General features: G+C 43.6%; 1 protein-coding gene across 2 annotated transcripts in view; it reads left to right on the top strand.

Moving 5' to 3' along the window:
- SCUBE2 (signal peptide, CUB domain and EGF like domain containing 2) overlaps window positions 1-22,482 on the top strand; it is a 69,862-nt gene extending 47,380 nt beyond the window's left edge. For both annotated transcript variants that reach the window (XM_068555908.1, XM_068555907.1), the window contains 7 exons: window positions 5,799-5,969; window positions 8,197-8,364; window positions 9,086-9,247; window positions 15,779-15,976; window positions 17,399-17,551; window positions 21,424-21,503; window positions 22,171-22,482. In XM_068555908.1, coding sequence (XP_068412009.1) covers window positions 5,799-5,969; window positions 8,197-8,364; window positions 9,086-9,247; window positions 15,779-15,976; window positions 17,399-17,551; window positions 21,424-21,503; window positions 22,171-22,323 — 1,085 coding nt within the window. In that variant the 3' untranslated portion in view covers window positions 22,324-22,482. The remainder of the gene's footprint in view (window positions 1-5,798; window positions 5,970-8,196; window positions 8,365-9,085; window positions 9,248-15,778; window positions 15,977-17,398; window positions 17,552-21,423; window positions 21,504-22,170) is intronic.
- Window positions 22,483-23,167: the final 685 nt, after the last annotated feature.

The following is a 23,167-nucleotide window of genomic DNA, read 5'->3' as shown; positions in this document are numbered from 1 at the left end:
TTGGCTTAACTCTTGTCAGATCTGATTAGATTGTCACTGTTTCTATCCCGTGATGTGGTTTGACAAGAGCTAGTACCAGGAGAACAAGGTGTGTCAGCTCTGCACTTCCCTGTGGTTCACCTGCACTTGCATCATTGGTTCTGCATCATGGGCCCAGGATTTCTACAGGAATTGTTTGAAGCTGCTTTCTACTTTGTGATGGTTCAGTTGGTTGAAACTAGATAATATTAATCAGGAAATCTATTCAATGAGGCACAACTGAAATTCTTCTCGAGACACTGAAAAGAAGTGAGTCAGTCAGTACCTCCTCACCCACAGGTCTCTTTCTTGGGGACCTTGTGTCTTCACACGTGTCTCTGACTTGTGGAGATGTGGACTGACTAAGGGACTAATCTTTTTTTTTTTTTTTTTTGGCTGCGTCAGGTCTTAGTTGCGGCACGCGGGATCTTTTGTTGCAGCGCGGGCTCTTCGTTGCGGCGCGTGGGCTTCTCTCTGGTTGTGGTGCGCGGGCTCAGTAGCATCGCAGCACGTGGAATCTTAGTTCCCCCACCAGGGATCGAACCCTCATCCCCTGCGTTGGAAAGCGGATTCTCAACCACTGGACCACCAGGGAAGTCCCTAATCTTTTTTTTTTTTTTTAAACAGAAGAACTTTTAAAAAAGTATTTTTCTTTCAGTTTTATTGAGATATAATGGACATACAGCACTGTATAAGTTTAAGATGTACAGCATAATGATTTGACTTGCATGCATCATGAGATGATGACCACAATAAGTTTAGTGAACCTCCATCATCTCGTATAGATACAACATTGAAGAAATAGAAAAAAAATGTTTCTCCTTGTGATGAGAACTCTTAGGATTTACTCTCTTAACAATTTTCATATGTAACATACAGCAGTGTCAATTATATTTATCATGTTATACATTGCATCCCTAGTACTTATTGATCTTATACCTGGAAGTTTGTATTTTTTGACCTCCTTTATCCAATCTCCCTTTCTCCCACCCCCAAGCCCTGCACAGCTCTGGTAACCACAAATCTGATCTCTTTTTCTGTGGTTTGTTTGTTTGTTTGTTTTTGAAATATAATTGATATACAACACTATGTTAGTTCCTGGTATGTGACACAGTGATCTGATATTTCTGTACATTTCAAAATGATCACCATGGTAAATCTGGTTTAATTACTAAACCAGTGAACTTTTCTTTATGTCTTATTTTTTTAGATAAAAATTAATACACATAGATATGAAAATGCTTTGCTCACACTCTGGATCATTTTGTAAATGTAAATGATACCCCTGAGGTGTAGTATTCTACCTTGGAGACCACCGGTATAACCAGTGCCTTCTCAATACCAACACTTGCGTGGCCAAAAAATATCTTAAACTTGACATGTCTAAACAAAACATTTTATTCTCCTCTCTCCTTCCAAAATAAAACCCACTTCTCCCTCATCTCCTTCATCCTTCATCTCCGTAACTGGCCACCCCTATTTGCCCAGTTGCTCAAGTTGAAAGCCTGAGTCTTCTTGGCCTCTCTTGTTCTGTCATGCTCCTTACTGAATCCATTAGCAAATCCTGTCAGATCTGCCTTTACATTATATCCTGGGCCTAACTAGTTTTCTCTTCCTCTGTTATTACCACTCTGTTCCAAACCACCACCATCTCCTGCCCAGTCTATTGCTATGGGCTCTGAATTGTTCTCCTTACCCTTGCCTGTCTTCAGGCTGTTCTCCACACGGTAGCTAGAAGATCTTCTAGAAACATAAGTCAGATCATTTCACTGCCCCATTTGAAACCTCCAGCACACTTTGAGTAAGGTCTAATTTCCTTACCATGACCTTCAAGAACCTCCGTAAGCTGCTTTTAGAGTCCATATCCTATCACCCAGCCCCTTTCACTATGTTCCTGCTACATTGGCTCTTTTGCTGTTAGGCAATACCATCACAAGGCTGTTTCTCTCATTTCACTCTGCTGTCTGCTCAGAGAGGCCTTTCCTGGCTACTCTTCTAAAATAGCATTCATGCAAACTCCATCCCCACCACTCTTTGCCTTACCCTCTCTACCTGTTTTACTTTTCTTCATTGCACTTACCTCTAGTTAGCATTCTACTATGTATTTGTTTGTTTGCTCATTTATTGTTCATATTCTCCACTAGAATGAGAGCCCCGTTGGGGCAGGGCCCTGTCTGTCTCCTCTGCTGTATCTCCAGCCCCCAGAACAGTACTCTGCACATAATCAGTGCTAAGTATTTAATTGAATAAATGAGTAGATGAATCTTCACAGGAACAACAGATGAAATCCCAAGGATAGTTGCCAACACTAAGAGAAAAGAGGGCCAAGGGCAAATCTTTGGGGAAATATTTAAATTGAGGGCAAAAGACGCACTCTAGAGGAAGTGAAATCTCAGTCCCATTAACTAGGCATGAAGAAAACAGCATGCACTGGGGAAACTCAGCAAGGAAGGCGTCAAGTCCGGCTCATCTCTCTGCCCCAACTATAAGAATGTTTTCAAATAGCAAACTGAGCATACATCAAAAACCTGGACAGACGTGACAAATCAACCTCTCAGCCCAAGGGAGTGCTCTCTCCTGTTATCCTGAAACACTCATTTAAAAGGAGTTCAAATCAAGATCCTGAGGCCACAGCACTGCCTCAAGCGGCGTTGCCTCCGAGCCGTGACAAAGCATCAGCTCCAGGAGACCCTGGGAATCCACGTGGGCTGCCTGTGGGTCTCCCTCAGAAGGCAAGGGGTGATTCTTAAGAAAACAGTCAGATGCTGGAAAGTGACCCCTTTTATTAGGTTCACCATCTTAGCCACAGAGAGACCATAGTGTTTGTCCATAGCCTGAAATACTCAAAGGCTGCGGTATTGAAAAGAGGGCCAGCCTTCAGGTCTCTTTGTCACCATTAATCCTGGTCCCCACTGGTCTCTCCCTTTTGCATCAGAAAGGCTTTCTTTTTTTGAAGGGGAGAGAAAACAGCTGTGCGGGATTTGAGAATGGGATTTTAATGGTCACTGAGGACACACAAAAGCTTTGCTGTGATCGCAAAGTGTTCTGGGGGCAATTGACTCCTTTGTCTGGGGCAGCAAAACAAGCTGGCTGCTCAAGGAGAAAAGAGAAGCAACTGGAACTGGCATTGAGGTCTCTTTAGGTCAGATCTTTAGCACATTTGCAAAGAGCTGTTTTCAGGAGTCTCTTCATGACATTTCAGAATCGCTTTTTAGTGTTTAGCCCATTTTTACCTTGTGAAAGGAACAAATTAATCTGTAAGGTGCTTGCCATGGATTATTTCTGTACGTCTTTCTCTCTGGAAGGAAGATGGAAACTGTGAGTGACAAGATGAGCTTGTTTATGTGGAGCAGGCCTTTCACTGTGAGAAAAAAGAACTGGTGCCCTCTTTTCTGCAGGGTGGCCCAAGGGGCATTTCTCAGTCCTTTGCTCACTTGAGAAATTGCAACAGATGTGGGATATCTTGAGGCTTCACAAAATGTAACCTTGAAAAGGCTTTGCGGGGTTTCAATAGTTCTAAGAAGGAGTGGACAACCAGAGCAGCGGGAGTTACTCTTCGCAGAGAGAACCAGGTCCATTCTTGTCCACCTATATGAAGGGGATCGTTTTCTGTCAGAGGAACAGTGATGGAACAGACCAAACTGATCCGACTCTTAAGTTATGATTCATGGGGCTGTTGGAATCATTGCCGTCGTATGGGCACCGTCCCTTTAGGTGAATGAGTGTTATGAAAACAGCCGTTCCCAAAATGGACATGGCTTGGGCTAGAGGAGCTCCTAACAGCCCTAGTTTTATTTTCTTGCTGCCAGTCTTCATGACAGCTGGCTTGTTAGAGCCATGAAGGGGTTATGCTCTCATTTACCAGCGTGCTTTAGGCACTGGGATAGTCAGGTGGAACACAGGATAAAAAGCCATGAATTCCTAGTACATAATTCAGCCCAGCTTTTCATGGGAGGTGAGCTGAAACCAGAGTAATTATGGAAACCATTATCCTGTAGGGCTGCATTTAGAGACTAAGTCTGGAATTATAGGCTCTGTCTGCCAGAGTTCTGTGCCTCATACCCATTATAATGTCGTTTGCCAAGAGTTTGGTTCACTTTTAATTTTTTTAAAAATGTCATTAAATTAATTAAAAATGATATGTGAATATTGTAAAAGAAAATCCAAACAATATAAAAAAGTATTAAGATTTAGACTTTAGAGTAGACTTTGATTGCTGTCATTTAATTGTAAAAATAATATTTGAAATGTGGCATGTTTCATCTTACTATGATTTTTTTAAAAAGCCTCAGTTTTCTTTAAATTATGGGGTAAATAAATAATGAAAAGACATTTTTATTACTGGTAGTAGAGAACTTTGCCATGTTTAACCCTAAAAGTACATGTACAAATTGCATTTGTAGGGTAGGATGAAAACCAGTATTCCCCCTTACACATATTCAAGAGCTATAATAGCTAATTTTATCATGTGATATTTTGTTTTCTATTTCTTAGCAGCTTAGGTATAAAAGAAAATGTGTTTTATTCCAGTCAAACTCCCCTAATGCCCCATAGAGAATCCTTGGCAAAGTCTGGAATTGTGATTCAGTCGGCACTTTTATTCAATGACCTTTTTCCTCTTTAAACTCAAAGCTCTTGATCTCATTGTAGGTGTATTTCACAGATTAGCTGTGGGACCTTGGCCAAATTATTTAATGTCCCTAAGTCTCTGTTTCTGTGAAATGGAGCTAATCATAGCGCCTAGCTCCTTTGGGTTGTTTCCAGAACTAAATGAGATAAAGTGTGTAAAACTCGTGGCACACTATCTAGTAGATCGTATGTACTCAACAAACGTCAGACATCAGAAAGCCTGCTTTGGTGGTTATGATGATATTCTTTAAATAATATACTAGGGAACCCACTTCAGTATATTTGTATTCATATCCTAAAATAAGATATGAGCCCATGTTTAACTAAGAACACCAAAATATAATCAGAAGCATAGTTTATTAATTTCCTTGTAGTTTATTCTTTCAGGAGACATTTACTAGGCTTTGCTCTTTGTAATGTATCAATTTTATTACAAATATGAAGCATGCTGTTTTGCAGAGGTCATCTGTAAGACCCTTGAGATCACCCTCCCCACAGCCAACAGAGAGTGAGCTTTTTAAAACACAGCTTCTGGTTTTATTCTCCTTTCAATGGCTCCTTTACCTGCAGGATAAAATCCAAAGGCCTGGCATTCAAGGACTTTTTCAGTCTATCCCCAACCTTCCTTTCTTCCCTTTCCTCCCATATGTCAGGCATGAATCTTTACAACCTGCCGCTCATCCTATCTCGGGAGCTCCTACTCATCCTTCAAGGCCTGACACGAATGTGGCCTCTTCTAGGAAGCCTTCCAGGATGCCACCGGCCAGAATTAATAGCCCCCTCCTCTCTATTCTTCCAGCACCAGTCCTGTGTTCAGTGAATGATTTTCACTTTTATACTCCTCCTGTGAAGTAGGGAATGTCATCAAGTGCTTGTGTTCAAAAATAATTAGGACCACTGTGATCCCTGCCCCCAAGGAGCTCATGGTCTAGGGAGGGAGGACCTGTAAATGCCTCCAACAGTGGGTGACAGAGACCATGGCAGAGAGGTGTGCACAGGGAACCCAGAGGTGGCACACATTCTGTATTCGGGGGGTTTGTATGGGGGAGTGTGGGGTCAGTGCCATCTGTTTACCTTCATCTCTAGCACTCACATCATCCTTCCTTGGCCTCTGTGCCCTCACTGACAAGATCATTTCCCCCTTTGGCTAGTCAGTTGCAGGGCTGGAACATACTACGATGGAGTACAAGAACGCTGCATTTTATGTCCAAATGGAACCTTCCAAAATGAGGAAGGGCAAATCACATGCGAACCATGCCCAAGACCAGAAAATCCTGGGGCCCTGGAGACTCCAGAAGCTTGGAATGCGTCTGAATGTGGAGGTGAGAATGCCCTCTGTCCCTTCTTACTCCTCCAGTCTCCGGTATTGTTTAGCAGAAGGCATAAGTGCATTTCAGTGCAGACAATGCGTACTGCACCATGGAATTCCTACCAGCAGGGACCATATTGGGCTCATCATTGGCTCTCCAGTACCTAGCTCAATGCCTGACACATGCTGAACAAATGAATGAAGATCTAATAGAATACACTGACAGGAAAAAAATGTGTAAATGTTGCAATTGCATGTTCAATCACTGTAAATAAATATCACCCGAGACCTGAGTGATCTCCCAGTGTGTAGGGACTACCTGAAAGTGTCAAAAAATGGAGGAAGTAGCCTGATTCTTTTTCTAGCTTTGGTCTCAAAGTCAGAGCTTATTGATTTTTTTTAAAAAAGTATCCATCTGGTTATTTTGTTAAAACTCTGTGAAGAGTTTGTGTGTGTGTGTTGCATTTTTAGTTTTTATTTGTTTTTTAATTGAAGTATAGTTGATTTATAATGTTGTGTTAATTATTGCTGTACAGCTCAGTTATAATGTATATACATTCTTTTTTAAAATATTCTTTTCCTTTATGGTTTATCACAGGATATTGAATATAGTTCCCTGTGCTGTACAGTAGGACCTTGTTGTTTATCCATTCCATATATAACAGCTTACATCTACTAACCCTGCACTCCTGCTCCACCCCTCCCCCGACCCCCTCCCCCTTGGCAACCACCAGTCTGTTCTCTATGTTCGTGATTCTTGTGAAGAGTTTTTAATCGTCTCTTATAAAATGTTAACCCTGGAGCCACGCTTACTTAGGTTCTGTGGGCTTCTTTCCTGTTTACTTTATTAGTAAATGTCTTTATTAAACAGGCGAAGGGCCAGCTGTACTGACACTCTGTGGGCTCAAATGGAAGGTGTGATTTGATGAGCCGATTTGTAGGTGATGTCCACGGCAGAGTGCGCCGGAGCTCTGGCAGCCCTGCCTCTCCTTCTAGTGATTCCCAGAACCAGATTTAGTTCCCACCTAAATGACTTCAAACTCAAGTGCAGGACCTTTTCTGGTTTAAAAATCAGATCCTCGCATTGACTGTGTGACTCCTAGCATACTTTGGCCTGTTATGAAATCCTGGAACTAACGGCGAGGTTGATAAGGAGGTACTTTGGGGCATCTGTTCACACTTGCGTGTGACCTTAATAAGATATATTTATAGTAAATCAGAATATTAGTAATAATAATAATAATTGCTAACATTTATTGTATACTTGCCTATACCAGGCATCATGCAGGCATTCATGAATAATTCCATGAGTTGTTCATATGGTTATTGTATCACTACAAAAACTTTGTGAGGTTAAAGAGACTCATTCAAGGTCACACAGCCAAAGAGTGGAGGATTTGGAATCAGCAGCCAGGTCTGACAGACGCCAGACTTCTCCCTCAGGTGTGTTTGTTAAATGCCATTATATCTGTACCTTATGGGTAGAAAGAAAACCATGACAATTAATAGAGGAGAGATGATTAGGAATATAAGAGACGGCAGATTTTTATAGCATCTTGCCAATGCCAGGCCAATTCCTATGGAACGTGTGCTTTTAGAAATCCTTTTGTTTATGGCTGTGATCCTGGTCATAAACTTAAAAAATATAATAAAGTAAGGTGTTTAAAGTAAATAAATGCCTCTGGATCCCTCTGTCAATGTGGATTGGATTGGTTGTATTTAGTACACTAATTGAGGGAGGCCAGGACACACCTCAGCGTAAGGAGATGTAACTTAGTAAATATAATTGGTAAAAAGGGGAGACTCTTCCGTGACCAGAAGAGTCTTTATATCACTAGGATGTAATCAGCTGAGTGAGGGTGTACTTCTGGGTCGAATTACCACATTGACTGCAGGCAGAGAACCCTCCCTCTAGGGGCTCCTGCACTGCAGCGGCTGCCTGGGCCCTGGGTAGTCCTAAGCCTGCAGCCTACCCAGGCCTGCTCCATAATTCAGAAGGGTCCACACTTGTCTCCATCTTTGCACTGTGCTGTGTAGCCCTGTGTGTAAACATCAGGCACCCACATGCCACCTCGTCAGCGTCCGCAGCAGGGCCGGACAAGGCTTCTCTCACTGAGGTGGGAGCTGAGGTCCGCATAGGGCAACAGGCCTGACCACATCTCTCTGATCTCATCTGCAGAGAGACGGGAAAGGCTGTGCCCGGGGGGCCTTGTTCACCTAAGGTCATTGATTCCCCCCAGGTCTGTGCCAACCTGGTGAATATTCCGCGGATGGCTTTGCACCCTGCCAGCTCTGTGCCCTGGGCACATTCCAGCCTGAAGCTGGCCGTACTTCCTGCTTTCCCTGTGGAGGAGGCCTCCTCACCAAACACCTGGGAGCCACTTCCTTCCAGGACTGTGAAACCAAAGGTGAGGACTTGGCAGCTTGCCTTTTCCCGGAATTGAATTTCCCCTTTTGAGAACCATGGTAAAGCCCCAGTCAAGCTCAGCCGAGGTGCCCTGTGTGGGCCCCAGTGGCAGGGAGGACAGGTCCCCAGGGCCATTCGTCCCTGCAGGATGTGCAGGGAGCACAGGAACTCCCTAGACATGGTCCTCCCCTTCGAACGGGGCTGACTGCAAGACAACTGGGGAGAGGTGGGCAGGTTTAGTGCACAGGCTCCCTCTGCTCCCTGCTTCCAGGCTTCCTCTAGCTCCTCACCCTTACCTAGAGCTCGCCGCTCCGGAACAGGCGCTACGCCTTCTCCAGAGCCTCACCCCGCTGCCTTCTGCAGGAGCCCAGCCCCAAGCCCGGGGTCAGCTCTGCGCCCCTCCACGCTCCCAGGCCCGCTGTGCATGAAGACAGAGCTGCGAGCGTTCACGCCCGACGGCACGGACAGTGAACTCAGAAGATACACCTGAACCTCGTTCCCTTTGTGTTTCTCTCAGTGTCATGAGTCACAAGTCCCACCCAAGCTGGCTATTTAGGGAATTAAGTGTTGATTAGCCCCAGAGTAGTAGGAAAGCAGTACCTCATTTGGGCATAAACATTTCTGTCACAAACTGCGAAACCTTTCGTGTTACATCTGATGAAAGTACAGTCTTTTTTTTTTTTTTTTCTTTTCGTTCTCTCCACCTTCCCCCACCCCTACAGTTCAATGTTCACCTGGACATTTCTACAACACCACCACTCACCGATGTATTCGTTGCCCAGCAGGAACGTACCAGCCAGAATTTGGAAAAAATAATTGTGTTTCCTGCCCAGGAAATACCACGACTGACTTTGACGGCTCCACAAACATAACCCAGTGTAAAAGTAGGTCTCTAAGGCTTTTCACAGTCCTTGATTAAGAGGGCAAGCGCCTGGGTCCACCTAGGGGGGCGGGTTGGCAGGGGTCCCTGGTTCATTCAGGGCCGCGGAGCCGTTGTTAGCCCTGCTCAGGGCTCTGCAGATCAGTGCTGGACCTGCAGGCGCTCACCTGTATTGATCCAGGCTACTTCTCCAGGCACATTCACAAGCTGTACTTGCTGTAATTTGCTCCCAAGGGTAAAATGTCAGTTCAGCCCTGTTCAGCAAGCACTGTTTGAGGACCTGTTGTGTGCCAGGCAATGCAAGCAGAATCAGTCCCTGGCCCTGCAGCAGCACAGGCTGCGGGACTGCAGAGGAAAGAGCTACTCCCTCTGTCTGGAGAGACGAGGAAGGGCTTCGACAGGGCAAGAGAAGGTTTTGATGGGGAGGGTTGGGGGAGAGTGGGAGAAAGAACTTCATGCCCAAGAGAGCAGCTGGGAGGAAGCACAGACTCAGAAAAGTGAAAGGCTTTATGGGAAGAGACCCCTGGACCTGATCATGGAATGTGCTGTAGGGAGTCTGAAGCAGACCAAGAAAGGAAGCCTTGCTGACTGAAAAAAAAAAAAAAAAGCACAACCTAAAAGTTGAGAGTTATGTTTTATTCGGCTCACAAAACTGAGAACTTCAGCCCGGGACGCAGCCTCTCTGATAGCTCTGAGGGACTGCTCCAAAGAGACAGGGGAGGAACCAGGATACATAGGAGTTTTTGCAACAAAGACCAGGTAGTCGGAACATCAAGATTACTGTTAATGAAACAAGACCCGATATCTCAAGGTAAGGAAGTTAGCGCTTTTCTATGTAAGGGAAGATGCAAGAGTCTGCGCTCACTGAAATCGTTCCTTTGATGTGCACCTCAGCTATCTGGGGCCAGTATCCTGTGCTTTCTCATCCTGAGTCTCCTCAGGGTGCATCATTTGGGGTGGCTGCAGTGTGATGGCTTGATGGTCGCAACATCCTTTGTTTACTGATATGGCAGACAACGTTTTTTCTTTTTTTAAATTTTACTTATTTTTATTTATTTATTATTTTTGTCTTGTTGGGTCTTCGTTGCTACACGCGTGCTTTCTCTAGTTGCGGCGAGTGGGGGCTGCTCTTCGTTGCGGTGCAGGGGCTTCTCATTGCGGTGGCTTCCCTTGTTGCGGAGCACGGCCTCTAGAGCATGGGGGCATCAGTAGATGTGGCGCATGGGCTCCGTAGTTGTGGCTTGTGGGCTCTAGAGCGCAGGCTCAGTAGTTGTGGCACACGGCTTAGTTGCTCCGCGGCATGTGGGATCTTCCTGGACCAGGGCTCAAACCCGTGTCCCCTGCATTGGCAGGTGGATTCTTAACCACTGCGCCACCAGGGAAGCCCAACGTTTTTTCATTGACAGTCTTGACTGCCAGACTAGAGAGCTTAGTTTGTATTCTGTAGGAATGGGGAGGTAAATCATTCAAGGACTTGCTGTTTGGACTTGGTTTGTTTGCTTGTTTGTTTTTAACTCTTATGTAAAATTCTCTAGTAAAGGCCAGCTGACAACCTCAGCTGGTTCAGCAATGTAGGGGAGCAAGAGGCCTCCCCAAACTGGAAGAGTAGGGGATTGAAGGGGGCAGTGAATCATTTGAATTTATGACTGGAAGCTTATCTAGTTTTCTGTCTATCCCAACGAAGCCCTTTTAACAACATCCTCACAAGTAGCTGTCTAGTCTCTTTTTCGTTAAATTAAAAAAATTTTTAACATCTTTATTGGAGTATAATTGCTTTACAATGGTGTGTTAGTTTCTGCTTTATAACAAAGTGAATCAGCTATACACATACATATATCCCCATATCTCCTCCCTCTTGCATCTCCCTCTCACCCTCCCTATCCCACCCCTCTAGGTGGTCACAAAGCACTGACCTGATCTCCCTGTGTCATGAGGCTGCTTCCCACTAGCTATCTATTTTACATTTGGTAGTATATATAAGTCCATGCCATGCTCTCACTTCGTCCCAGCTTACCCTTCCCCCTCCCCGTGTGCTCAAGTCCATTCTCTACATCTGTGTCTTTATTCCTGTCCTGCCCCTAGGTTCTTCAGAGCCTTTTTTTTTTTTTAGATTCCATATATATGTGTTAACATACGGTATTTCTTTTTCTCTTTCTGACTTACTTCACTCTGTATGACAGACTCTAGGTCCATCTGCCTCACTACAGTCAGTTGCTTCATTTGCAAATATTTTCTCCCATTCTGAGGGTTGTCTTTTCATCTTGTTTATGGTTTCCTTTACTGTGCAAAAGCTTTTAAGTTTCATTAGTTTCCATTTGTTTATTTTTGTTTTTATTTCCATTTCTCTAGGAGCTGGGTCAAAAAGGATCTTGCTGTGATTTATGTCATAGAGTGTTCTGCCTATGTTTTCCTCTAAGAGTTTGATAGTGTCTGGCCTTACATTTAGGTCTTTAATCCATTTTCAGTTTATTTTTGTGTATGGTGTTAGGGAGTGTTCTAATTTCATTCTTTTACATGTAGCTGTCCAGTTTTCCCAGCACCACTTATTGAAGAGGCTGTCTTTTCTCCATTGTATATTCTTGCCTCCTTTATCAAAGATAAGGTGACCATATGTGCGTGGGTTTATCTCTGGGCTTTCTATCCTGTTCCATTGATCTATATTCCTGTTTTTGTGCCAGTACCATACTGTCTTGATTACTGTAGCTTTGTAGTATAGTCTGAAGTCAGGGAGCCTGATTCCTCCAGTTCCGTTTTTCTTTCTCAAGACTGCTTTGGCTATTCGGGGTCTTTTGTGTTTCCATACAAATTGTGAAATTTTTTGTTCTAGTTGTGTGAAAAATGCCATTGATAGTTTGATAAGGATTGCATTGAATCTGTAGATTGCTTTGGGTAGTATAGTCATTTTCACAATATTGATTCTTCCAATCCAAGAACATGGTATATCTCTCCATCTGTTGGTATCATCTTTAATTTCTTTCATCAGTGTCTTATAGTTTTCTGCATACAGGTCTTTTGTCTCCTTAGGTAGGTTTATTCCTAGATATTTTATTCTTTTTGTTGCAATGGTAAATGAGAGTGTTTCCTTAATTTCTCTTTCAGATTTTTCATCATTGGTGTATAGGAATGCAAGAGATTTCTGTGCATTAATTTTGTACTCTGCAACTTTACCAAATTCATTGATTAGCTCTAGTAGTTTTCTGGTGGCATCTTTAGGATTCTCTATGTATAGTATCATGTCATCTGCAAACAGTGACAGCTTTACTTCTTCTTTTCCGATTTGGATTCCTTCTATTTCTTTTTCTTCTCTGATTGCTGTGGCTAAAACTTCCAAAACTATGTTGAATAATAGTGGTGAGAGTGGGCAACCTTGTCTTGTTCCTGATCTTAGTGGAAATGGTTTCAGTTTTTCACCATTGAGGATGATGTTGGCTGTGGGTTTGTCATATATGGCCTTTATTATGTTGAGGTAAGTTCCCTCTATTCCTACTTTCTGGAGGGTTTTTATCGTAAATCGGTGTTGAGTTTTGTCGAAAGCTTTTTCTGCATCTATTGAGATGATCATATGGTTTTTATCCTTCAGTTTATTAATATGGTATATCACATTGATTGATTTGCATATATTGAAGAATCCTTGCATTCCTGGGATAAACCCCACTTGATCATGGTGTATGATCCTTTTACTGTGCTGTTGGATTCTGTTAGCTAGTATTTTGTTGAGGATTTTTGCATCTACATTCATCAGTGATATTGGCCTGTAGTTTTCTTTGTTTGTAGCATCTTTGCCTGGTTTTGGTATCAGGGTGATGGTGGCCTCGTAGAATGAGTTTGGGAGTGTTCCTCCCTCTGCTATATTTTGGCAGAGTTTGAGAAGGATAGGTGTTAGCTGTTCTCTAAATGTTTGATAGAATTCACCTGTGAAGCCATCTGTTCCTCTGCTTTTGTTTGTTGGAAGATTTTTAATCACAGTCTCAATTTCAGTGCTTGTGATTGGTCTGTTTATATTTTCTATTTCTTCCTGGTTCAGTCTCGGAAGATTGTGCTTTTCTAAGAATCTGTCCATTTCTTTCAGATTGTCCATTTTATTGGCATAGAGTTGCTTGTAGTAATCTCTCATGATCCTTTGTATTTCTGCAGTGTCAGTTGTAACTTCTCCTTTTTCATTTCTAATTCTATTGATTTGAGTCTTCTCCCTTTTTTTCTTGATGAGTGTGGCTAATGGTTTATCAATTTTGTTTATCTTCTCAAAGAACCAGGTTTTAGTTTTATTGATCTTTGCTATTGTTTTCTTCATTTCTTTTTCATTTATTTCTGGTCTGATCTTTATGATTTCTTTCCTTCTGCTAACTTAATTTTTAAATTTTATATTGGAGTATAGTTGCTTTACAATGTTTTGTTAGTTTCAGGTGTACAGCAAAGTGATTCAGTTATACATATACATATATCCATTCTTTTTCAGATTCTTTTCCCATATAGGTTATTACAGAGTATTGAGTGAAGTTCCCTGTGCTATACAGTAGGTCCTTGTTGATTATTTTATATATAGTAGTATGTATATGTCAATCGCAAACTCCTAATTTATCCCTCCCCCCATGTTTCCCCTTTGGTAACCATAAGTTTGTTTTCGAAGTCCGTGAGTCTGTTTCTGTTTTGCAAATAACTTCATTTGTATCATTTTTTTTTAGATTCCACATATAAGTGATATCATATGATGTTTGTCTTTCTCTGTCTGACTTACTTCACTTAGTGTGATAATCTCTAGTTCCATCCATGTTGCTGCGCATGGCATTATTTCATTCTTTTTTATGGCTGAGTAATATTCCATTATATTACACACACACACACACACACACACACACACACCCCACATCTTCTTTATCCATTCCTCTGTTGATAGACATTTAGGTTACTTCCATGTCTTGGCTATTGTAAACAGTGCTACAGTGAACATTGGGGTGTGTGTATCTTTTTGAAATATGGTTTTGTCTGGATATATGCCCAGGAGTGGGATTGCTGGATCATATGATAGTTCTATTTTTAGTTTTTTAGGGAACCTTCATACTGTTCTCCATTGTGGTTGTACTAATTTACATTCCCACCACAGTGTAGGAGGGTTCCGTTTTCTCCACACCCTCTCCAGCATTTATTGTTTGTAGACTTTTTGATGAAGGCCATTCTGACTGGTGTGAGGTGATACCTCATTATATCAGTTTTGATTTGCATTTCTCTAATAATTAGTGATGTTGAGCATCTTTTCATATGCTTTTTGACCATCTGTATGTCTTCTTTGGAGAAATATCTGTTTAGATCTTCTGCCCATTTTTTTTTATTGGGTTGTTTGCTTTTTTGATATAGAGCTGCATGAGCTCTTTGTATATTTTGGAGATTAATTCCTTATTGGTTGCTTCGTTTGCAAATATTTTCTCCTATTCTGTGGGTTGTCTTTTCATTTTGTTTGGTGTCTTCTTGAATACCTGCCTTAACAAGAAGCTTACTGCTGCTCATAATATCCTAGTCTGTTGGTAGATTAAACTTGGGAAGTTCACCGTGTAAGAAGATTCTTTTCCCCATCAAGATGAAATCTGTTTCCTTGCCTTCCCACCCCTGGTCCTTGGTTGGCCCTTAGGAGCTGCATGGCACAGTTCCTCAGGTAGCCGGTCAGGCTCGGAGGCAGTTTTCTTGACTCCAGGACTCTCTCCTCGCCCTCTTCTCTTCCAGGAACAAAAGGCTGTTTTTTGTTTTTTGGGGTTTTTTTCCTACTGGGAATAATAAATCCCAGTTACAGCTAGAGAGGCCAAAGGTAATCCTTCAACATCTTCTCTTGAACAGGTTCACCTGACAGTTTTAAACATTAAGCTCCTTTAGGGCAAGAATATTTGTTGGATGAGTGGAGATTCAGTGAGTGAAGTGTGGCTGAGGTGGGGGGTGTGTGTGTTTATACGCACGTGTGTACGCTCCTTGCCTTTGGTGCCAGAGGTGAGTATCCAGCATGACCTATACTGACTGATAGCTGAATGGAATTCTCTTCCCCACTTAAAAATAAAACATGGTCTTGACCAGAGAGAAAAGTGAAAGAGTATGGCTGTCATGTCTTCATCAAAGATCTCTAGGAAAGGCTCAAATATCCTTTGCTGAGCAGTAAGCTCTATTCTCCCTATTTTGACAGACCTACAAGTTCTGTGCCATGCGTTCTCCTGGCACTTGGACTTTGTAAACAAAACAGTAAAAACTAAAGTTATCCTTTTGTTTCACAAACACCTGTCCCTGACCTTGAATGCCTTCAAGTTAATGAGAAAATGATGCCCTGGGAACCCAGAGGGGTGGGCTCTGTGTGGGAAGTTAATGTAGTTGGGCTCCCAGTGGGGGCTGTGGGCACTACAGGGCACTCATTCCTGCGATGGTGTCATTTCCAGGGGCAATAGGGTTCTCCTCAGCTGAGCGGGGGCTGGCCATGCCATCATTGTTATTATTATTTTTTGGCCATCACATTATGATGGCTGTGTTGTGCCTTTGTAACTCATGGCATTTTCTCTTCCAGACAGAAGATGTGGAGGGGAGCTAGGTGATTTCACTGGATACATCGAATCCCCAAACTACCCAGGCAATTACCCTGCCAACACAGAATGTACCTGGACCATCAACCCACCCCCCAAGCGCCGCATCTTGATTGTGGTCCCTGAGATCTTCCTGCCCATAGAGGATGACTGTGGAGACTACCTGGTGATGCGGAAAACTGGTGCGTCTCACCTGTCTGCTCCCCTCCCCTTCCGAGGCCAGCTGGAAAGCCTGATGGCACGCTGCCTGGCTTTATAATTTAAAACATTTTTTATTGAAGTATAGTTGATTTACAATATCATGTAAGTTTCAGGTGTACAGCACAGCGATTCAGTCATATATATGTGTGTGTGTGTGTATATATATATATGTATATATATTCTTTTTCAGATTTTTTTCCCTTATAGGTTATTACATAATATTGAGTATAGTTCCCTGTTCTCTACAGTAGGTCCTTGTTGGTTATGCCTGGCTTTAAATGGGAGAAGCTGGCCTAGAATGCCACCTCGTATTAGAACAGAGATGGGACATGAGTTTCTAGAGTTTGCCAAGAAAACAAAATTTAGACAAAAATCACAGGTTGAGGGCTCCTATTGAACCCTAGAGGAAGTGATCCTGCAGGTCAGTCTTCCCTCTGTGCTCACTGGGAACCCTCTTCCATAAGGACACAGAGTGTCAGTGAAGCTCATGCAGGGCTGACTTCAGGACCCCAGACACTTGCCTCACCCTGGGAAGCAACTCATGGCTTAGGGACTGACCAAGACCAAGGGCATGGTCCAGCCAGGAGGGGCCCGCCTCCCATCCTGATGCATGACCCAGTGTCCATAAAAGGATACTGTCATCAACACAGCTTAGAGACAGTGTCATGAGGGGGCTCTGCCTGGATCTGAATCCCAGCTCCACCTCTTATTAGTTCTGTGATCTTGGGAACACATTCGGGAACTTTCTTTGCCTCAGAGTGCTCATCTGTTAAAATGGGGATAATAATAGTTCCTACCTCATAGGGTTATCATGAGGAATAAATGCATTTTTATTTGTAAAGCACTTAGAATAATAATGACACATGGGGCTACTACATAAGTATTTGCCATTCTTATTAGTGGTTACAGTGTCTGAAGTCAAGTGTGGGTTTGAATCCTGATTTTCCCACATACTGGCTGTGTGACCCTGGGCAAGTAATTAATTTCTCCGTAAGTGAGATAACCACTGGACCAACTTCCTCTGGTTTTGGGGGGTGGGGGTTAAGTGAGATAAAGTCCATAAAGTGCAGAGCACACCGCCTGGTCTAAGGAACCATGCAGCGAATGGCGGAGATTATTACCAGCTTACAGCAGGTTGGCCCTGCAATGTGAGGGCCCTGACCTCAGCTCCTGCAGTGAGTGCTGCAGCCTGGGCTGCTGCTGTTTGCCAGCCATGGGCCTTGCAGTTAGCCTTCCCTGGGGCCCACATTCACAACTGTGGCCCTTACGAGGACTCAGCTGGTCCTGAAGAGCCCTTGTACATAACTTGTTTTGTGGTGTGAGTATTTGAAAAGATGAGTGTTCATTGTCTGCAGGCTCAGTGATGAGTCTTGAACCCCATCCCCTCCAACTTCCCTTGGCAGCTTCGTCCAATTCTGTGACAACGTATGAAACCTGCCAGACCTACGAACGCCCCATCGCCTTCACCTCCAGATCCAAGAAGCTGTGGATTCAGTTTAAGTCCAATGAAGGGAACAGCGCCAGAGGGTTCCAGGTCCCGTATGTGACATACGATGGTAAGCACTGTGAAGCTCAGGCTGCAGCGCGCGTAAGAAAGTTCTCTGCTTTGAACAGAATCAACTCCTGGGCCAGCTGGTAGACTGCTGACAAGCACGCATGCTCAGAAAGGCAGGCAGGATACGGAGAAAGGACATCGCTGACTCACAGGTGCCAAGTTTTAAACAGGCATTTGGGGACACTGACTGCAAGGATGAAGAGATGTTTAGAAAGTAAATAAAAGTGAGCATAGCTTTGTGGGTCAGAACATGGGCGATGGAGTCAGCCAGGTTGGGTTTAATCTCTTCTGCAACTTTGTGGATGTTACTTACCATCTCTAGGCTTCATTTTCTCAGTGTGTAAATAAGGATAATCGTTAGACTTAATGTGAGAGTTCAATAGGATAATCCGTAAAGGACTTGGTGCAGTGCCTGGCACATAGGAAATACTCGATAAATATTAACTTACTACAACTGCAGCGTTTTTTATACAGAATCCTAGAGAATGAGGAAAAAGACCTGAGTTCTGGTCTTGTCTCTGCCACTAACTTGCTGTGTAACTTTGGGCAAGTTAGATGACTTCTCTGGTTTCATTTTCTTCTTGTTAAACAAAGGGGTGGCCTGTGTGAGCCCTGGGGCCCTACCAAGCTCTGAGACTTGGGTGACAAACATTTACTAGGAACACAAAATGAACTGGACCTTGTCCTGGAGGACCTCGTAACCTAGCGGGGGAAGAGTTATCTGTTCATCGTGAACTTATTCATTCATCCATGCCACAAATATTTAATGAGCATCTAGTATGCCAGGTATTGGGTGAGGTGCTGGAGACAACAGGGTTAGTGACAGAGATACAAAAAAGAATATGGTGTCATAGATGCTACAACGGGGCAGGTACAAGGCTCTGTGTGAGACAGAAAAAGGGGCAGCCATTCATTTTGCATGGGTTTTTGGAAAGAATAGAGCAAAGTCTCAAGAGATTTGGGTCTTGAAAGAATATGTAAGTTTTCTTATAAATGGGAGGAAGAACATTCAGGAAAAGGGAATGACATAGGCCAAAGAATGGAGTACCTGGCGTGTTGGGGACTAATGATTTGGCCAGTTGGTAGGGTGCATGGGGCTCAGCAGTGAGAGATGAGATTACAAGCAGGTGGGGTTAGGCTATGAAGAGTCTCGAATGCCAAGCTCAGAAGGGTGGACCTAATCTTATAGGGAGCCACTGAAGGTTTTTAGGCAGACAGGTGTGAAAAGTAGGTGTTTTGGAAAGATGATATTCTATGGAGTTCCTAAAAACACCTCACATAGTTTATTTCTAACATGTGACAAACTCTAGAATCATCATCCTGGTGCCTGAAACCATGTCAAACACTAAGACAAGGGCCCTTAGTATCAGACTCCTAGGTGGACACACATGGCTCCCAGGTGGCTCTGCTGGGATTCAGAGCATCTTATCTCCCCAAAGGCAGCCAGCCCACAGCCTCCCCCATCTAGGATCAGGAAGGAGCCAGAAAGCCACAGAGACTCCAGAACAAATGTCACCAAAGTTCACACATTTTAGTCAGGCTGCTCTCAACTCTGTGACACATGAAAACGTCTTGATTTTTTTCTTTAATTCAAATAAAGGGTTGTAGCTTGAACCAGGGGAAATGACATATAACCCTGGTTAGGCCCACAAGAGTGTGTCTGAAATGTATGGACACCAAGGGGAGAAGAGAGGGTGTGGGTGGGATGAATTGGGAGATTGGGATTGACATATATACACTAATATGTATAACATAGATAACTAATGAGAACCTGCTGTATAGCACAGGGAACTCCACTTCGCTGTACAGTAGAAACTAACACAACGCCAATTTAAAAAAAAAAAAAAAAGAGTGTCACAGCAGAAAATAATTGAAAACTGCTGTTTTGACTGTGCAGAAGCCTTTCAGGTCTTTCCCAGAGCCTATTTAATTTTTTCTTTCAACCTATATTTCAGACAGTTTTGATATCTGGTTCCAAGCCCAGAAGAATAGCAGTCACATTGAGAAGGGGCAGCTGAGGCTGCTACAGACTAGCCCACTGGGCTGGAGAGCAGGAAGCACTGTAGCTGCGGCTAACATGTGCTGAGCTTATGAGGACCAGGCATATGCCAAGTGCCCTTGACACGGCACATTCCTCACAGCCACCCATACAGTGGACACGACTCTCCTGATTTTACAGATGAGGCCACTCTGGCTTAGAGATTTAAGTAACTGCGTGAGAGCACAGCAGGACAAAGTTGCAGGGGTCTTTGGGACTCCTGAGTTCTTACCTACAACACTGGAGTGCTTTTCTCATGACAGTTGGAGCAAGTGAGGAGACACAGTAGTTCTTTCTTTTTTTAAAATTGATTTATTTATTTAGTTTTGGCTACACTGGGTCTTCGTTGCTGCATGCGGGCTTTTCTCTAGTTGCGGTGAGCCGGGGCTACTCTTCGTTGTGGCGTGCAGGCTTCTCATTGCGGTGGCTTCTCTTGTTGCGGAGCACGGGCTCTAGGCGCACGGGCTTCAGTAGTTGTGGCACGCGGGCTCAGTAGTTGTGGCTCGCGGGCTCTAGAGTGCAGGCTCAATAGTTGCGGCGCATGGGCTTAGTTGCTCTGCAGCATGTGGGATCTTCCCGGACCAGGGGCTTGAACTCATGTCTCCTGCATTGGCAGGCGGATTCTTAACCACTGTGCCCGACACTGGGAAGCCCGACACTGTAGTTCTTAAAAGGAGAGGAAAGATTTTTTAAAAAGACGGTGGTTTGTAAGCATTTGGGATAGTGGCAAACAGCTCTCTAGAACAGTGACAGGCGTTCCTAATGGTGAACTCCTCATCAAAAGGAGCTAATTCTCTGAGGTAGAGACTCTGCAGCAGAGGAATTCAAGATTTTTTAAAAAAAATGGTACCCTTATTCATATTTTATAGATTTTGTATTCACGAAAATGAAAGGATAAGAAGAAAGAGACCACATGAATAGAGGACCAGCAATATTGTACATGTATTAAGTTAGTAATTATGAGTATTATCCTATGAATTTCCATTTCCCATCACTTGACCAGGAGAAACTTTTTCTCCCACACAGTTCCAGTGATGTTCTTATGATTTGTTTGGATTTGTTGCACATGATATGCATACAAAGAGGTATTCTTTTCTGCCTGGAATTTAAAAAAGATTGTGTTTTGCATATGCTTGATTTGAATTATGACTGTAGGAAATAGGCTAGACTTTGAAATGCTACTGATGCCTCAAGGAAGATGAGGAATAAGAGTTGAGCAGCATGAAGGTCACTGGTGACCCCGACAAGCAGTTTTGGAGGAGTGGTGGGGGCCAGAGTTGACTGGAATGGGTGTGAGAGAGAAAGAAAGGAATCAAATTGGAGATAGTGAGTGCTGACAATTCTTTCAAGGAGTTTTGCTACAAAGGGGAGCAGAGACGTGGGATGGAAGCTGGAGGGAGAAATGAGATCTAGAGAGGGTTTTTTTTTTTAAAAATTGGAGACACAACAGCATGTTTGCATGCTGATGTGAAAGACCAGCAGAAAGAAAATTTCATCACGTAGGAAAGGAAGGGCAGAACTAGTGGAACAACGTCCTTGATTTGGTGAGAGAAGATGGAGCTGGTAAGCAAAGTGGAGGGATGGGTCTTGGCTGGATGTACAGAGGTTCATCTGAGGGAGGAAGAGGAGAGATGGGTGCAGATGCTGGTGGGTGAGAGGAGGTGGTGGGTGAGTCCGTGGAAGTCCTCTCTGATTGCCTGCTTAGTATCAGAGGGGTCATTGTTCTGCTGGCAGCTACAGAAGGGGCATTTCTCAGAACCTTATTTGAAAAATGAAAGAGTCAGCTTGGAAAGAACTAAACCATACAAATGCAAAATATGTCCTTATTCAAACAGAGGACTACCAGGAACTCATTGAAGACATAGTTCGAGATGGCAGGCTCTACGCATCAGAGAACCATCAGGAAATACTTAAGGTGAGTATGTACCCGAGGGGGCCACGGCAGTCACCCACAGGGCTCGCCAAGCACCACCAAGGAAGGGTTTCCTCTTGCTACCTTTCAGACATTGAGCCTGCTCTGGGCTGAGGTCAGTTTTATATCTTCACCAGACTTAGTTTTTTTAAAAAAAAAACTCAAGGAGCCATTTGTAGTGTTGTCAAATAAAGTTGTATTTTTTAATTTGGAAATGTGTGGAGGAGCAGTGGGAAACTTGTTTATCAGAAATCCAAGCCAGCGACAACTCATGTTTCCATGTTCATTCTCCAAATAGTTGAAGATTCTTGGCTCCTTGCTCGTCCTTCAAGCCTGAAGTCCACCAAATTTTAGATACTTATAAGTATAAATAAACACTTGCCATATCACTAACGCAATAAATATTCCCCAAATTCCAAAGTTATCACGTGGTTTAGAAAAACAATTTTTTACATATTAAATTTTTAAAATAAAAGTAATATGTGCTCTTTATAGATATTTAGGAAACAAAAATTGGGGGAAAAAAGATAAAAATCAGAGGAAACAATTTTCACAAAGTGTTTTTCAGCTGATCAACCTACCGCCTAACAGTGGGACATTATAGTTCCATTGGCAAAATGTCATAATGTTAAAACATTTTGGCCCAGTAACAAAATTCTGTTCTTTTCAGGATAAGAAACTGATCAAGGCTCTGTTTGACGTTCTGGCCCACCCCCAGAACTATTTCAAGTACACGGCCCAGGAGTCCCGGGAAATGTTTCCAAGATCCTTCATCCGATTGCTCCGTTCCAAAGTGTCCAGGTTTCTGAGGCCTTACAAATGAGCCTGCCCACGTGCCACTCAGCACAGCACTGGGCTGTGGGCTGGTGGAACACAGCGATCTGCTTCTGCAGCCAGCATAGCCGGATAACGCTGCCTCTAGTAGCAGTGGCTGGTTAGAGTTCAATTTTTATAGATAATACAGATATTTTGGTAAATTGAACTTGGTTTTTCTTTCCCAGCATTGTGGACGTGGACTGAGAATGGCTTTGAGTCTTACTCGCTTCTCATTGCTGTGGGCACATGTCTTGGATATGTCAAGGGCTGGCCGAGCTGGACTTCAGTCAGCTCAGGTGAGACTCACGTGTCCTTCTTGGTCCTCACTCCTCCTTGAGGGGGCTGCCTTGTCTGAGACTTCAGCTTCTTCCAGCATAGCCCTCCCTAAGGGAGCCCTCTGCATTCAGGTGTCGGCTCCGACCAGGCAGAGCAGGAAAGGGGGGAGGAAGGGAGGGAGAGTCCTCCAGGCGTCATCTACCCACCCGGGACCTGGGAGGACTCGGTGACTCCACAGCCTTCTCCAGCCTGTGTGACCTAAGTTTGATCCCAGAAGCTTGAGTCCTAAGCAGTGATCACTAAAAATTACTTACAGCAGAAAGAATTAGAAATAAAAAGGTAGAAACTAAGCACTTCCACAGACATCATAATGTAGACCTATTGATGGCCTTCCCTGTTGCCAGTTTCCACCTCAGAGCAAATGCACAGTGCTTGTCTTATACCTTCAGCTGTGCCTTCAGGGCACCACTCTTCTGGGTGCTGCGGTAGAGCCTGGAGACTTCAGACAGGATGTGATCTCCTCGATGGATGAGAATCCATCCATCATGAAAAGGAGATTTCACACACCCCGAGTC

This window comes from Eschrichtius robustus, chromosome 11, assembly GCF_028021215.1.
Source record: "Eschrichtius robustus isolate mEscRob2 chromosome 11, mEscRob2.pri, whole genome shotgun sequence".
NCBI lineage: Eukaryota > Metazoa > Chordata > Mammalia > Artiodactyla > Eschrichtiidae > Eschrichtius > Eschrichtius robustus.
Note: the sequence above shows the minus strand (reverse complement) of the source record. Positions and strands in the feature narration are given on the sequence as shown.